At 37.4% G+C, this 17,741-nt stretch overlaps 1 protein-coding gene across 2 annotated transcripts in view; it reads right to left on the bottom strand.

Annotated features, from left to right (window-relative positions):
• The window catches only part of GDPD4 (glycerophosphodiester phosphodiesterase domain containing 4), a 283,424-nt gene that overhangs the window by 4,558 nt on the left and 261,125 nt on the right, over window positions 1-17,741 (bottom strand). For both annotated transcript variants that reach the window (XM_082410317.1, XM_082410318.1), the window contains 2 exons: window positions 10,384-10,457; window positions 9,555-9,606 (listed from right to left, as the gene is read on the bottom strand). In XM_082410317.1, coding sequence (XP_082266443.1) covers window positions 9,555-9,606; window positions 10,384-10,457 — 126 coding nt within the window. The remainder of the gene's footprint in view (window positions 1-9,554; window positions 9,607-10,383; window positions 10,458-17,741) is intronic.

Raw genomic sequence — 17,741 nt, 5'->3', positions numbered from 1 at the left:
ACATTTTTTTATAAGAGATTATTGCTGGCCTCAAAGAATCAGCTAGGAAATATTCCTTCCTCTGCTTTTTTTTTTTTTGAGTTGGTATAAAATTGGTATTATTTCTTAAATATTTGATTAACCAGTGAAACTCATTGGGCCTGGACTTTTCTTTGTGGTGAAGTTTTTGACACAGATTTGAATCTGATGGATAGTGGGTTATTACAAATCTCTATTTCTTCTTCTCTCAGTTCTGATAACTTGTACATTTCCAGGAATTTGTCTACTTCATTTAAATTGTCAAATTTAATGGCCTAAAAATGTTTATAATTTTCATTTTTATTTATAGGATGTGGAGAGATAGTCCCTCTTTCATTAATCATTCATCATATTGGCACTCAATCTCTCTCATTCATTTTACTAAGAGTTTATCAATTTTATTAATCTTTCCTAAGAACTAACTTTTCATTTAAAAATTTTTCTCTATTGTTTTATCTTTTCCATTTCATTGCTCCTATCATTCTTATTTCCTTCCTTTTACTTGGAGAAAAATTTACTTATCTCTTTTAGATTGGTTTAATATTGATTAAGTTTCTACCTTAACAATCTTCTTTCTGACATTTAAAGTTACAAATTTCCCTCTAAGTTCTGCTTTAAGCTGTACCCCACAAATTTTGCTGCTGTATATGCATTATCCTTTACAAATATTATATTTTCCCATTTCCCTTGTGATTAATGCCTTGATCAATGAAATGTTTAGAAATACATTAATTTTGGATAGAGGATTATCTAGATATTTTATTGTTTGCTTCTAATTTAATTTCTCTTGTGGTCACAGAACAAACTGTGTGATTTTGGTTTTTTTGAAATTTATCAATGACACAGTTTACATCTTATTTTTGGCATCCCTAACTAATTGTAATTTTAAGTCATTTTTTTAATAATAGATTTTTATTGGAGTATAATTGCTTCACAATACTGTTAGTTTCTGTTGTACAACAAAGTGAATCAGCCATATACATACATATATCCCCATATCCCCCCCCCCCTTTTTTTTAACATCTTTATTGGAGTATAATTGCTTTACAGTGGTGTTAGTTTCTGCTTTATAACAAAGTGAATCAGCTCTACATATACATATATCCCCATATCTCCTCCCTCTTGCATCTCCCTCCCATCCTCCCTATCCCACCCCTCTAGGTGGTCACAAAGCACCGAGCTGATCTCCCTTTCCTATGAAGCTGCTTCCCACTAGCTAGCTATTTTACATTTGGTAGTGTATATATGTCCATGCTACTCTCTCACTTCGTCCCAGCTTAACCTTCCCCCTTCCCATGTCCTCAAGTCCATTCTCTACGTCTGCGTCTTTATTCCTGTCCTGCCCTTAGGTTCTTCATAACCTTTTTTTTTTTGGATTTCATATACATGTGTTAACATTCGGTATTTGTTTTTCTCTTTCTGACTTACTTCACTCTGTATGACAGACTCTAGGTCCATCCACCTCACTACAAATAACTCATTTTCGTTTCTTTTTATGGCTGAGTAATATTCCATTGTATATATGTGCCACATCTTCTTTATCCATTCATCAGTCGATGGACACTTAGGATGCTTCCATGTCCTGCCTATTGTAAATAGAGCTGCAATGAACATTGTGGTACATGACTCTTTTTGAATTATGGTTTTCTCAGGGTATATGCCCAGTAGTGAGATTGCTGGGTCATATGGTAGTTCTATTTTTAGTTTTTGAAGGAACCTCCATACTAGAGTTCTCCATAGTGGCTGTATCAATTTACATTCCCACCAACAGTGCAAGAGGGTTCCCTTTTCTCCACACCCTCTCCAGCATTTATTGTTTGTAGATTTTTTGATGATGGCCATTCTGACTGGTGTGAGGTGATATCTCATTGTAGTTTTGATTTGCATTTCTCTAATCATTAGTGATGTTGAGCATCCTTTCATATGTTTGTTGGCAATCTGTATATCTTCTTTGGAGAAATGTCTATTTAGGTCTTCTGCCCAGTTTTGGATTGGGTTGTTTGTTTTTTGGATAAACATGAGCTGCTTGTAAATTTTGGAGATTAATCCTTTGTCAGTTGGTTCACTTGCAAATATTTTCTCCCATTCTGAGGGTTGCCTTTTCATCTTCTTTATGGTTTCCTTTGCTGTGCAAAAGCTTTTAAGTTTCATTAGGTCCCATATGTTTTTGTTTTTATTTCCATTTCTCTAGGAGGTGGGTCAAAAAGGATCTTGCTGTGATTTATGTCATAGAGTGTTCTGCCTAAGTTTTCCTCTAAGAGTTTGATAGTGTCTGGCCTTACATTTAGGTCTTTAATCCATTTTGAGTTTATTTTTGTGTTTGGTGTTAGTGAGTGTTCTAATTTCATACTTTTACATGTAGCTATCCAGTTTTCCCAGCACCGCTTATTGAAGAGGCTGTCTTTTCTCCATTGTATATTCTTGCCTCCTTTATCAAATATAAGGTGACCATATTGGTGTGGGTTTATCTCTGGGCTTTCTATCCTGTTCCATTGATCTATATTTCTGTTTTTGTGCCAGTACCATATTGTCTTGATTACCGTAGCTTTGTTGTATAATCTGAAGTCTGAGAGCCTGGCTCCTCCAGCTCCGTTTTTCTTTCTCAAGATTGCTTTGGCTATTCAGGGTGTTTTGTGTTTCCATACAAATTGTGCAATTTTTTTGTTCTAGTTCTGTGAAAAATGCCATCGGTAGTTTGATAGGGATTGCACTGAATCAGTAGATTGCTTTGGGTAGTATAGTCATTTTCACAATGTTGATTCTTCCCATCCAAGAACATGGTATATCTCTCCATCTGTTTGTATTATCTTTAATTTCTTTCATCAGTGTCTTATAGTTTTCTGCATACAGGTCTTTTGTCTCCTTAGGTAGGTTTGTTCCTAGGTATTTTATTCTTTTTGTTGCAATGGTAAATGGGAGTGTTTCCTTAATTTCTTTTTCAGATTTTTCATCATTAGTATATAGGAATGCAAGAGATTTCTGTGCATTAATTTTGTATCCTGCTACTTTACCAAAATCATTGATTAGCTCTAGTAATTTTCTGGTAGCATCTTTAGGATTCTCTATGTATAGTATCATGTCATCTGCAAACAGTGACAGCTTTACTTCTTCTTTTCCGATTTGGATTCCTTTTATTTCTTTTTCTTCTCTGATTGCTGTGGCTAAAACTTCCAAAACTATGTTGAATAACAGTGGTGAGAGTGGACAACCTTGTCTTGTTCCTGATCTTAGAGGAAATGGTTTCAGTTTTTCACCATGGAGAACGATGTTGGCTGTGGGTTTGTCATATATGGCCTTATTATGTTGAGGTAAGTTCCCTCTATGCCTATTTTCTGGAGGGTCTTTATCATAAATGGGTGTTGAATTTTGTTGAAAGCTTTTTCTGCATCTATTGAGATGACCATATGGTTTTTCTCCTTCACTTTGTTAATATGGTTTATCACATTGATTGATTTGCGTATACTGAAGAATCCTTGCATTCCTGGAATAAACCCCACTTGATCATGGTGTATGATCCTTTTAATGTGCTGTTGGATTCTGTTTGCTAGTATTTTGTTGAGGATTTTCGCATCTATGTTCATCAATGATATTGGCCTGTAGTTTTCTTTCTTTGTGACATCTTTGTCTGGTTTTTCTATCAGGTTGATGGTGGCCTCGTAGAATGAGTTGGGGAGTGTTCTTCCCTCTGTTATATTTTGGAAGAGTTTGAGAAGGAGAGGTGTTAGCTCTTTTCTAAATGTTTGATAGAATTCGCCTGTGAAGCCATCTGGTCCTGGGCTTTTGTGTGTTGGAAGATTTTTAATCACAGTCTCAATTTCAGTGCTTGTGATTGGTCTGTTTATATTTTCTATTTCTTCCTGGTTCAGTCTCAAAAGGTTGTGCTTTTCTAAGAATTTGTCTGTTTCTTCCAGGTTGTCCATTTTATTTGCATAGAGTTGCTTGTAGTAATCTCATGATCCTTTGTATTTCTGCAGTGTCAGTTGTTACTTCTCCTTTTACACTTCTAATTCTCTTGATTTGAGGCTTCTCCTTTTTTCTTGATGAGTCTGGCTAATGGTTTATCAATTTTGTTTATCTTCTCAAAGAACCAGCTTTTAGTTTTATTGATCTTTGCTATCGTTTCCTTCATTTCTTTTTTACTTATTTCAGATCTGATCTTTTTCATTTCTTTCCTTCTGCTAACTTTGGGGTTTTTTTGTTCTTCTTTCTCTAATTGCTTTAGGTGTAAGGTTAGGTTGTTCATTTGAGATGTTTCTTGTTACTTGAGGTAGGATTGTATTGATATAAACTTCCCTCTTAGAACTGCTTTTGCTGCATCCCATAGGTTTAGGGTCATCGTGTTTTCATTGTCATTTGTTTCTAGGTATTTTTTGATTTCCTCTTTCATTTCTTCACTGATCTCTTGGTTATTTAGTAGTGTATTGTTTAGCCTCCATGTGTTTGTATTTTTTACAGATCTTTTCCTGTAATTGATATCTAGTCTCACAGCGTTGTGGTCGGAAAAGATACTTGATACAATTTCAATTTTCTTAAATTTACCAAGGCTTGATTTGTGACACAAGATATGATCTATCCTGGAGAATGTTCCATGAGCACTTGAGAAGAAAGTATATTCTGTTCTTTTTTGGATGGACTGTCCTAAAAATACCAGTTAAGTCCATCTTGTTTAATGTATCATTTAAAGCTTGTGTGTCCTTATTTATTTTCATTTTTGATGATCTGTCCATTGGTGAAAATGGGGTGTTAAAGTCCCCTACTGTGATTGTGTTACTGTTGATATCCCCCTTTATGGCTGTCAGCATTTGCCTTATGTATTGAGGTGCTCCTATGTTGGGTGCATAAATATTTACAATTGTTATATCTTCTTCTTGGATTGATCCCTTGATCATTTTGTAGTGTCCTTCTTTGTCTCTTAATTTTAGTCATTTTTATCACTTTGGATTTTAATCTTCATACTTGCTTTATAAGTGACCCATCTACTACCTTCATTATATATATACATTTTCCAGTGAGATTTTTACTTTTGTACACTTACTTATTATCAATTAGCGCCATTCCTTTTTAGCTGAAAGAACTCCCTTTAACATTTCTTGTAGAACTGGTTTAGTGGTGATGAACTCCTCTAGCTTTTGTTTACCTGGGAAACTCTTGATCTCTCCTTCAATTCTGAATGGCAACCTTGCTGGGTAGAGAATTCTTGGTTGGAAGTTTTTTCCTGTCAACACTTTCAATATATCATGCCTATCCCTTCTGGCCTGTAAAGTTTTTGCTAAAAAATCTACTGATAGCCTTATGGGGTTTCCCTTATATGTAACAAGCTGATTTTTGCTTGCTCCTTTTAGGATTCTCTCTTTATCTTTACCTTTACCATTTTAATTGTAATGTGTCTTGGTATGTGTCTTTTTGGGTTCATCTTATTTGGAACTCTGGGCTTCCTGGATCTGGAGGTCTGTTGTCTTCCCCAGATTAGGAAAGTGTTCATCCACTTTTTCTTCATTTAATTTTTCTGGCCCTTTCTCTCTCTCTTCTCCTTCTGGAGGCCCTATAATGTGAATGCCGTTACACTTGATGCTGTCCCAAATGTCCCATAATGTATCTTCCCTTTGTAAACTTCTTTTTTCATTTTGCTGCTCTGTCTTGGTGAGTTCCATTGTTTTGTCTTCCAGCTCACTGATTTATTCTTCTACCTCATCCAGTTTGCTGTTGAACCCTTCTAATGTATTTTTCAGTTCAGTTATAACTACTATTTGGTACTTTCTCATACTTTCTATCTTTCTGTTGAAGTTTGCACCATGTTCATCCATTTTTTTGCCTGAGATGGGTGATCGTATTTATGACCATTAATTTTAACTCTTTATCAGGTAGATTGATCATCTCTGCTTCATTTAGTTCTTTTTCTGAGGTTTTGTCTTGTTTTGATTGGAATATATTTCTCTGTATCCTCATTTTGCCTAATTCTCTGTTTGTGTCTATATATTAGGTAACTCAGTGATCTCGTCCAGATGTTTTATAGCTTGTCATGTGGTCCATTTTGGCAAATATCCCATGTACATTTTAAAATGTATATTCTGCCATTGTTGAGTATAACATTTTCTGTCAGTTAGGTCAAGTTGGCTGAAAGTATTCAGACTTCTATATCCTTTCTGATTTTATTTTTTGTGTGTTTAGTTGTTCTTTCAGGTAATGAGAGAGGAATATTAAAATCTCCAAGTATGATTTTTCTCATTTTTTTAATGTATTTTGAAGCTCTGCTATTAAGTATATACTTTATAGTGCCTTCCTGATATATTGATCATTTTATCATCATGAAATCTTTGTTTCTAGTAATGCTCCATGTTTTGAAGTTTTTCAGATATTATTTCTTATGCTTATTGTTTGCATGGCATATTATTTTCCATCCTTTCAGTTTTAATCTACCTGTGTTTTTGTATTTTAAGTACTTCTTTTGTAGACAGCATATGGTTGTGTCCTGCTTTCTTCTATCCAGTCTGACAATCTCTACTCCTGTTTTGAGAATTTCATTCATTTATGTTTAATGTAATTAATAAAATAGTTGAATTTATGACTACCATGTTTCAACTTGTTTTCTATCTGTTTTGTGTAGTATTTTGCTTCCTTTGTTCTTTTTTTTTCCTGAATCCATCTGCTACAAGAGATATTCTCCTGCTGGCTTTGAAGAAGTAAGATGTCATGCTGTGAGAGAACCATACAGCTAGGACCTGAAAGTAGTCTCTAGGATCTTAGAGCAAAACTCTTCCACGAGTGATTAAGAAAACATGGACAGCTCCATTCTTGCAATTGTAAGGAACTAAATTTTGCCAACAACCAGTGAGCTTGGAAGAGGCCTCTAAGTCTCAGATGAGATTGTAGTCCAGGCCAACACCTTGATGTTAGCCTAGTGAGACTCTATGCAGAGGACCCAGCAAAACCATGCCTGGACCCCTGGCCCACAGAAACTGTAAGCTGATAAATTTGCATTGTTTTGAGCTGCAGTGTTTGTGGTAATTTGTTACACAGCAATTAAAAACTAACCATATGGTAATAGAATATATCCAAAATGAAGCACAAAATTAAATAGGCTAAAAATAAACAGTCTTGGTAACCCATGGGATAATATGAAACCACGTAACATCTATGTAACTGGAATCCCAGAAAGAGACTAGTGGCAGAAAAATATTTGAAAAATACAGACTGAAAATTTATACTCTTACTGATCCAAGAAGTTTAGCAAACCCTAAGCAGATAGACACACTCATATACACTAAGGTAAACCATAATCAAATTACTGAGAACCAGTGATAAAAGGAACAATCTTAAAAAGCAGCCAGAGAAAAAGGACATATTACAAGTAAAGGAACAATGATAAAAAAAAATGGAAGACTTTTTTGGAAGCCTTTTCATAAGAAACTACAAGAGACAGAAGACAAATAATCAACTTCTTTAAAGGGCTGAAAAATACATCCTAAAGCTAGAGAGGTGGCAGCAGCAGTACATGCCCATCCCAGAGGTGGTGGTGGTGCAAGATGTGACACTATGCTTAGTGTTAGAGGCTATATTCTCCCAACCTGACTGGATCTGGGCTGTGGTTCTTGCTTCTTTCCAGTCTTCCTTGTTCCTTCCCTGATTCTAAACTTGGTCCTTCACATTCTAAGTGTCTCTTGGAGGTACTCAACAGTCTTTCTATAAATTTATGTAGATCAGGCAAAACTGGTTTTTGTAAACGGGCAACTGAAAACTCTTAAAAAGAGGAAAAATTCTTATTTTTTACTCACCTTATTTTCTTCTCATTTCAACCTGGTGGAAAGTTGGGGTCAAATAAACTGTGTGTACTTTTCTAAGGCATTATAGCCACTTCCTTCATTCAGATTTAAACAGTTCTTTAAACTGTCCTTCAAAACTTCTCTCCCATCCATGCTTTCCTCACTATTTCCATACTCTTTTTATTTCTTGGCTAGGTTACTGTTATGGGCTGAATGGTGTACCACACAAATTCATATGTTGAAGCCCTAACAACCAGCACTTCAATATGTGACTAATTTAGGAGATAAGACCTTTAAAGACATGATTTAAATGAGGCCATTAGGGTGAGTTCTGATCCAGTCTGAGCAGAGATGAGAAAATTTGGAGACACAGAGGACACTGGGGGTTTCTGTGTGCACAGAAGAAAGGCTGTGTGAAGGCACAACAAGAAAGTGGCTATCTACAAGCCAAGGCCTCAGAAGAAACCAAACCTGCTGACACATTGATCTTGCACCTCTAGCCTCCAGAACTGTGAGAAAATCAATTTCTGTTGTTTAAGCTACCCAGTCTGTGGCATTTTGTTACGGCAGACCTAGTTTGCTAATACTACTAAAAATCATAAGGTGGCTGGAACACAGCCTTCAGTCTTCTTAACAGCCAGCAGAGTGATCTTTTTAAAATACATATAACTCAGAGTTACTGGAAATATCTCTATACCTTAAGAAATTTGGGTCAGCTTGGTTAAAACGTTCAGTTTTACAGTAGGAAAGACCATTGCTCTTCAAATTTCTGAACTTATTTTTTCATGGTCCCTGTGGATCCATTCCTGCAACTCTAAGTAATGCATGTGTTCAACCCTCCACCAGCTGGTATAGAACGTCTCATGATCTTCACCACCGTACACAACAAAACTTCATGATTTTGTGATCATACCAACTTAAGGCTCCAAGAGCTATGGGAGGAAACTGTATCTTGTACTGTACAGTCCTCTGCCTCCTAACTGGTTTTCCCTTTGACATGCACTGGCTTCCCAAACCAGTAACTCACTGTGTGATTATCCCCACAACCTCCTGAATAATAAACTCTAGCTTCCCTTCCCTTACTGGACCTATCTCACTTACTTAGCCCTGAGTTATTCTGCTATTCTATCCCTTTACACAGAAGTCTAACCATATTGCTCCCTTGTTTGAAACTCATTTGCCATTTCCTGATTGCTTATATGCAGAGCCTAGACTCTAGTCCAGCATTCCAGGATCTCTGCAATTTTCTCCTTCCACCTTCCAACATACATCACCCACAACTGAAGCCACATAAATCACATTCAGCCTTGACAAGCATGGCAGCTTCTCTGTCCTGGACCTAGGTGCCTGGCCCAAATATGTCAACTGCTATACTTTTGCTTGCTTCCTCACTGCTCTCTGTGGGCCAGAACCTCTGTTCTCTTGGGCCACTCTCCATAGACTGCTTTCAGGTACTTCAGTCTCAGAGTGCCTAGCACAAAGTGGGTACTCAATAAGTGTGATGAATGAGTATATGAACAAGTGAGGTAATAAACACCCATGTTCAAAATCTTCCAAGGAGTCTCACTGCTTAGAGGATAAGGTCCACAATGAATCCTGTTGTCAAGGGCCCCCCAGAATCTGTGCCCAGGCTACTTTTCCCAACTTCTCACTGGTTCCCACCCCCTGATTTTAGACTCCTTCAACTCTTGTCAGAAACATTAAAGGCAGGCCCTGTATCCTGGAGGCAACGGGTAGGGATGAAGAGATGGGAGTGGGCTAGGCCTCTGACTTTACCTGTGTAACTGGTGATCCTTTGAAGATTTTTTCACTTTGGCTCTCTCTCCACCTGGAAGGAAGCAGACCATCCATGAGCCTCATAGACCTCTTCCAAAAATGACAATAATTCAGGCAGTGGTCAGAAAAGAACATTATCCATTCAAATTCTACCTTAAGCAGAGGGTTTGTAGTTTCCCCCTTTAAAGGAGAACTCAAATGAGGAAATGATGGGCATCATGAGGTCTAAACAACAATGGTCTCTTCTAGCTAAAATTCTTCTACCAGATGTCCCCTCTCCCACCCTGAACCTTGCAATCTTGAAGCATTTTCCCTCAAGAATTCTCAAATGTCATTTTCTTGGACAGATAAAAAGATTATGGTCTGGAAAGGGGCAGTGATTTTCTCAGGGTCACCCAGCAACTAAGGGAAAAGACAAGACTAAAACCCAGGCTTTCCAGAGTGTGAACTTGCTCTTTACACAGCACCCTACTGTGTCCCCTGTTGTGGAAGGTGGGAAGATTTGGAGGCACTTGTTCTGAACAACCTTCAACCCCTGTCCTCTCCCAACTGATCCACAATGAATCTGTAGAAACAGGCTTTGATTGAGCTTTAGTGAGAGTCTTTATCCTTAGAATATGGTCTCGTATTGAGGAGGTAGAAGGGGTGTGAGGAGCTGCAGGGAGCATGAAAAGAAATAGGAAGTTCGGATGATAAAATCCTATATCCCTGAGAATGCACCATATGGGATTATGGGACAAATGTAACTGTTTTTTCCTCAAACTTCCATAAAACCATTTACATTTTTATTTTGGGAAAAAATCATTTACATTTACAAATATATGCTTACCAATGAAAATAAAATATGAAAACTGCAGAAAGAATATCCATTTGAATCCACATGAACATATAGAAATTTGGTGTCTGCAAAACAGAAAACACAGTTATAGGACTTTATAGCTGGAAGGGATTTTAGATCATGTGGGTCAAGTCCCTTGTTAGACTGCCACGGATGGAGCAGTGGCAGACTAGGCAGAGGAACGTTGATTGATGGGGTTGGTCTCAAACACAGAGAGTACCTGCTACTATCCTAACAATCCCCCCTTACATGTGTCGAGGGCTCTACAAGGGATAAAACACTTCACACACTTCATCTCCCTGGACCCTCAAGACACAGGTCTGAGGGAGTCCCAGAGATGTCACATAGCAAATCTATTCTGGACCCGGGACTACAGCTCAAGTTTCTTGACTTCCAGTGCTCTATGTTTTCATGGCATGGCTTCCCAAACCTGGCTGTGCATCCAACTCTACCCAAACAGCTTTTAGTAATACAGGTTCCTGGGCCTCACTACAGACTCAGGAATTAGAATTTCTGCATTTCTAACAAGCTCCTCAGGAACAAGCAACCAGTCTGTGAACGAGCATTTATGACTCATTCTCCTAAATCACCATGCTTCAAATAAGAATGTTGAAATTATAATTCTTAATGAACATGCCCACTTCTCTAGGCTCCTTACCTGAATCACGCATTTCACAGAGCTCCATCTTCTAAGTTCTATCGTGTACGTTTTTTAATTGCCTGGTTTGACCCTCCCTTTCTACCTTCATTATTCCACCTCCAATACTACTTGATGGTACTGGGTCTGGCATTTTTATTCTTTCTTATGCCATTTCCATCCTATCCCAAGGTCTTTCCTTGGACTGATTAATAATGATAATAATAATAATAACAACAACATGAATGATCATGATAATAATGAGAACAACAACTAACATTAATAAGTATTTTTAGGAGCTAAGCAAGTGTTTTAAGCACATTAAGGGTATTTTCACAGCTAATCCTCACAACAGCTCTAGTAGGCATGTACAATAGAAGGTTTTAACCAACTTCCACTAAGCTGATGTTCCTAATTCCCTCTGGGAAATTGACTGACTGATGCCTTGGCCTGCTCCAGGATGCCCACCATGTGAGCTGTACAGTCACCAAGAATCAGTTGTTCTTACTGTCCATATGGCTTAGAACAGCTGTACTTGTTATAATTGTGCAGTGTAATTAATGTTACTTAAATCTGTACAATCTGAGTTTTAAAAGTATGGCATTTTCAAGGAAACTAAGTCAATGCTTCGAAAAACTTGATGATGACAGAATAGGTCATTAAAAAATAAGCTGCAGTTTAATTTGGTGTGAGTAACACACTAAGATCCTGGGGGTGGGAGGATTATAAAAATCTGCATGGATTCCTCATTCTCCAAATGACTTTAAGTTCTTGTTGTGCATTAAGAAAACAAAACTTAGAAATCATAGCTGGTGTACTGGGAAGTATACATAAGCAACAAAATACAAAATTCAACCAGCTGAAATACTCTCAAAGGAAAGACCTTGAGGCTATGTCAAATGGTGAATTACCTAGTTTCATTTTTTTTTACATGTAGGTGTCCAGTTTTCCCAGCACCATTTATTGAAGAGACTGTCTTTTCTCCATTATATAGTCTTGCCTCCTTTGTCGTAGATTAACTGACCATAGGTGTGTGGGTTTATTTCTGGGCTTTCTATCCTGTTCCATTGATCTATATTTCTGTTTTTGTGCCAGTACCATACTGTTTTGATGACTGTAGCTTTGTAGTATAGTCTGAAGCCAGGGAGCCTGATTCCTCCAGCTCCGTTTTTCTTTATCAAGATGCTTTGGCTATTCAGGGTCTCTTGTGTCTCCATAAAAATTTTAAGATTTTTTTTTGATCTAGTTCTGTGAAAAATGCCATTGGTAATTTGATAGGGATTGCATTGAATCTGTAGATTGCTTTGGGTAGTATAGTCATTTTAGCCATATTGATTCATCCAATCTGAGAACATGGTATGTCTTTCCATCTGTTTGTGAGGTCTCTGATTTCTTTCATCAGCATCTTATAGTTTTCAGAGTACAGATCTTTTGTCTCCTCAGGTAGGTTTATTCCTAGGTATTTTATTCTGTTTGATGCAATGGTAAATAGGATTGTTTCTTGAATTTCTCTTTCAGATCTTTTGCTGTTAGTGTATAGAAATGTAAGAGATTTCTGTGATTTAACTTTGTAACCTGCAACTTTACCAAATTCATTGATGAGCTCTAATAGTTTTCTGGTAGCATCTTTAGGATTTTCTGTGTATAGTAACATGTCATCTTCAAACAGTGACAGTTTTACTTCTTCTTTTCCAATTTGGATTCCTTTTATTTCTTTTTCTTCCCTGATTGTCGTGGCTAAAACTTCTAAAACTATGTTTAACAATAGTGGTGAGAGTGGGCAACCTTGTCTTGTTCCTGATCTTAGAGGAAATGATTTCAGCTCTTCAACACTGAGTATGATGTTAGCTGTAGGTTTGTCATATATAGGCTTTATTATGTTGAGGTATGTTCCCCTCTATGCCCACTTTCTGGAGAGTTTTTATCATAAATGGGTGTTGAATTTTGTCAACAGCTTTTTCTGCATCTACTGAGATGACCATATGGTTTTTATTCTTCAATTTGTTGATATGGTGTATCTCTCTGACTGATTTGCGGATATTGAAAAATCCTTGCATCCTTTTGATAAATCCCACTTGATCATGGTGTATGATCTTTTTACTGTGTTGTTGGATTCGGTTTGCTAGTATTTTCTTGAGAATTTTTGCGTCTATGTTCATCAGTGATAGTGGTGTGTAATTTTCTTTTTTTGTATCTTTACCTGGTTTTGGTATCAGGGTGATGGTGGCCTCATAGAATGAGTTTGGGAGTGTTCCCCCCTCTGCAACTTTTTGGAAGAGTTTGAGAAGGGTAGGTGTTAGCTCTTCTCTAAATGTTTGATAGAATTCGCCTGTGAAGCCACCCGGTCCTGGACTTTTGTTTGTTGGAAGATTTTTTAATGACAGTTTCAATTTCAGTGCTTGTGATTGGTCTGCTCATATTTTCTATTTCTTCCTGGTTCAGTCTGGGGAGATTTTACCTTTCTAAGAATTTGTCCATTTCTTCTAGGTTGTCCAATTTATTGTCATACAGTTGCCTGTAGTAGTCTCTTATGATCCTTTGTATTTCTGTGGTGTCCATTTTAACTTCTCCTCTTTATTTCTAATTTTATTGAGTTGAGCCCTCTCCCTTTTTTCTTGATGAGTCTGGCTGAAGGTTTATCAATTTTGTTTACTTTTTCAAAAAAGAAAACAGGTTTTAGTTTCACTGATCATTTCTATTGTTTTCTTCATCTCTATTTCATTTGTTTGTGCTCTGATCTTTATGATTTCTTTCCTTCTGCTAACTTTGGGTTTTGTTTGTTCTTTCTCTGTTTGCTTTAGGTGTAAGTTTAGGTTGTTTATTTGTCATTTTTCTTGTTTCCTGATGTAAGACTGTATTGCTATGAACTTCTCTCTTAGAACTGCTTTTGCTGTGTCCCATTGGTTTTGGATCATTGTGCTTTCATTTTCATTTGTCTTTAGGTATTTTTTGATTTCCTCTTTGATTTCTTCAGTGATCCATTGGTTGTTTAGTAGCATATTGCTTAGCCTCCACGTGTTTTTGTTTTTTTACAGATTTTTTTCTTGTAGTTGATTTCTAATCTCATAGCATGTGGTCAGAAAAGATGCTTGATATAATTTCAATTTTCTTAAATTTACCAAGGCTCACTTTGTGGCCCAGCATGTGCTCAATCCTGGAGAATGTTCCATGTACACTTGAGAAGAATGTGTATTCTGCTGCTTTGGGATGGAATGCTCTATATATATCAGTTAAGTCCATCTGGTCTAATGTGTGACTTAAGGCCTGTGTTTCCTTATTAATTTTCTGTCCAAATGATCAGTCCATTGATGAAAGTGGGGTGTTAAAGTCCCCCACTATTATTGTGTCACTGTCAGTTTCTCCCTTTATGGTTGTTAGTATTTGCCTTATATATTGAGGTGCTGTTATGTTGGGTGCATATATATTTACAGTTGTTATATCATCTTCTTGGATTGTTGCCTTATTATGTAGTGTCCTTCTTTGTCCCTTGTAAGAGTCTTTATTTTAAAGTCTATTTTGTCTGATATGCGTATTGCTAGTCCAGTTTCCTTTTGATTTCCATTTGCATGGAATACCTTTTTCCAGCCCCTCACTTTCAGTCTGTATGTTTCCCTAGATCTGCAGTGGGTCTCTTGTAGACAGCATACATACAGGTCCTGTTTCTGTATCCATTTGGCCAGTCTATGTCTTTTGGTTGGAGCATTTAATCCATATATGTTTAAGGTAATTATCGATATGTATGTTCTTGCTGCCATTTTGTTAATTGTTTCAGATTTGTTTTTGTAGGTTTTCTTCCCTTCCTCCTTTTTTCTCTTCTTTTGTGATTTGATGACCAATTTTAGTGTTGTGTTTGGATTCTTTTTTCTTTTTGTGTGTGTATCTATTGTAGATTTTTGGTTTGCAGTAACCATGGAGTTTTGATATAGCTTTATATATACACAAGATTGTTTTAAGTTGCTGGTCTTTTAATTTCAAATGCATTTCCAATATCCTGCATATGTGCTCTCCTCTTCTCACAATTGCTGGTTTTGGTATCATATTTCTGTACAGATGATTTCCTACCTTTACTGTATGTTTACCTTTACTGGTGAGCTTTTCCATTAGTAATTTTCCTGTTTCTATTTGTGGCTTTTCTTTTTCTGCTTAGAGAAGTTCCTTTAGCATTTGTTGCAAAGCTGGTCTGCTGGTGTTGAATTCTCTTAGCTTTTGTTTGTCTGTAAAGCTTCTGATTTCTCCATCGAATCTGAGTTAGAGCATTACTGGGCAGAGTGTTCTCCCTATGTTTTCTTCTAACAGTTTTATAGTATCCAGCCTTACATTTATGTCTTTAATCCATTTTGAGTTTATTTTTCTGTTATATTGTTTATAAAAATGATCACATTATTCCTTTCAAAATGCAGGCCTGTATCAAATGTGACTTTGCTATTCCTTTCCTTCAAGAGGTAAAGCCTGCTTCTCCCCTGCCCCACCTTGAATCTGGACTTGACCATGTGATTATCTTTGGCCAATGGAACATTAGAAAACATCACACTGGGAGATCCTTGAAAAGGCATGTGCTCTGGGGCTTGTCCTCTCTTGCTGCTGGGAACCCAGTGCCACCAGGTGAACATACACAAGCTGGCTTCCTTGAGGATGAATGACCAAATGAAGAGAGACCACAGTCATCCCAGATAAGACCTTAGACATATGGATAAGGCCACCCTAGACCACCTGGTCCAGCCAAACTGGCTTAGACCAGAGAAACAACTCAGCCATCATACAGAATGTGACAAACAAATATTTGTTAATTTTAAGTCACTAAATATTAGGTAGTTATTTTAAACATAGTAAAGTGCTAATAGACTGTGTATAATTTATTTCACAATTTCCTATTTTAACTTTTCCAATTAACAGACTACTAAGCAGACCCAATTGTGTTGGATAAAATTGTTTCTATTGTACTATTTTTATCTCCAATTTACAAATAAACAAACTGAGGCCCAGACAGGTTAACTAACATTTCCAAGTTCACACAATAAGTGGTAGAGCCAAGATTTGAATCTGCGTATTCTAACCCAGAGTGTGGGCTGCTTAGGAAAGCCCTTGGGATACTGGCCCCACCTCCCTGACCAAAGTGACCTTGGGCACTTTAAACTTCCTTCTTACATCCTTTTACACTCTTTGAATTTTGAATCACATGAATTTATCATCAATTTAAATATTATCACTTCAAGTATTAAACTGAAAAGTTTTCCTTAATAAAGTTTTATTTAATATGTTCAAAGAGACAATTTTGAGACATTACTGATTTGGGGGATAGGATTATGGAGGGTGGATTGCTTTCTAATTTATAGTTTTTGTAATGATTGATTTTATATAATGAACAAGTTTACTTTTCAATTTTAAAAAACAAAAACGTCAGAAAATTATATAGTACATACATGAAGTGGAATAGTATGGGGACAGACAAGTGGAGAGGCTTCACATATGCCAAGGTTTCCTTGAGGGTCATCTGCAGAAAGCTGCCCAAGCCACCAAGAAAGAAGGGGTAAGCAATTTTACACTGCCACCAGAGGGCCTCAGTGCAGTACTGGCCCTATGAGATTGTGCCCTTGGCCCTGATCGCCTTTTACCTGTTTCTGACCCTGAGCAAGTCAGAAACAAGGGCCAGTGAGGCTGGAGGTATGGAGAAGGCAACCTGAAATATTTAGCCTTCTCATGTAGGTTTCTCTGCTTAAAGCTTTAACTGTCAAGGCAGTTTAGAGTCTGGGTTATTATTCTGGACTAGAAACTTTGATCATGAATTGAGGCTTTTTGGTGACAAAACGGTACTTCAAAAAATTATGTAAGAGTGACTAGAAAAGTTATGGGATCTGAGTGAGACTTCATGAAGGGGCAGGGAAAAACACAGCTCACAGAGCTGGTTAAAAAGTCAGTAAAGAGAAATTAAGCTGTTTTCTGTTGTAGGCTATTGTGTCCAACTTGGTCACCCTACTCTACACTGATAAGAAAAATGGGCTCTGAAGTAGTTAACTGGTTAGCTGGGGTTCCCTTCACAGACAATAAGTGAAGGGATTTAGCTGGAAGTGTAACCCAGGTCTTCAGGTTCCCAAGCCTCTGGCCGTAAGCAGTAGCAGAACAGAAGGGGAAATCAAGGTAGGTGGCTGAACACTCGCTCTCCTTTTCAAAAGCATTTTGCTCAGGACACAGTTTTCACTTTGAAATCAAGTACACTGGTTTTCTCCCCACACCCCATGCCACTGTCATCGTTGCTGTGCCTACAGGAAGGTGGGGCTGCAGTAACAAAACTCTGGAGTCAGACCTCATTTTGAATCTTGCATCATGTGAAGCTTCAAACTTCAGATCCCCCATGGGGATACTCCTAGTGGCTAACTCAGAGGGTTAAATTACATAATGCATGAAAGGCACAGTGTGAGGATTCAATAAATAGCAATTATAATAGCAATATTAATTTCTGTGAAAATCACAGAAAGATCTGGGTGAGTACCATCTCCAATGTCACATAAATCTCTGCTCTTAAGCAGCTTCCCTGGGGACTGCACAATGGGCAATGTAGGGGTGGGGTGGGGGACAGAGACCCCTATTGTACCAGAGTTGGAAGAACAATCTGGACCATCAGCTCACCATGAAGAAGTAAGGGTGATTTATCTCATTTAGGACCTGAATGCTGTCTGTGGTCACTGAGTGAATGCTGGAGCACCAGGCCAGTGAG

Source organism: Balaenoptera physalus (genome assembly GCF_965194825.1).
Source record: "Balaenoptera physalus genome assembly, chromosome: 10".
Lineage (NCBI taxonomy): Eukaryota > Metazoa > Chordata > Mammalia > Artiodactyla > Balaenopteridae > Balaenoptera > Balaenoptera physalus.
This window is presented reverse-complemented; position numbering and strand designations above follow the sequence as displayed.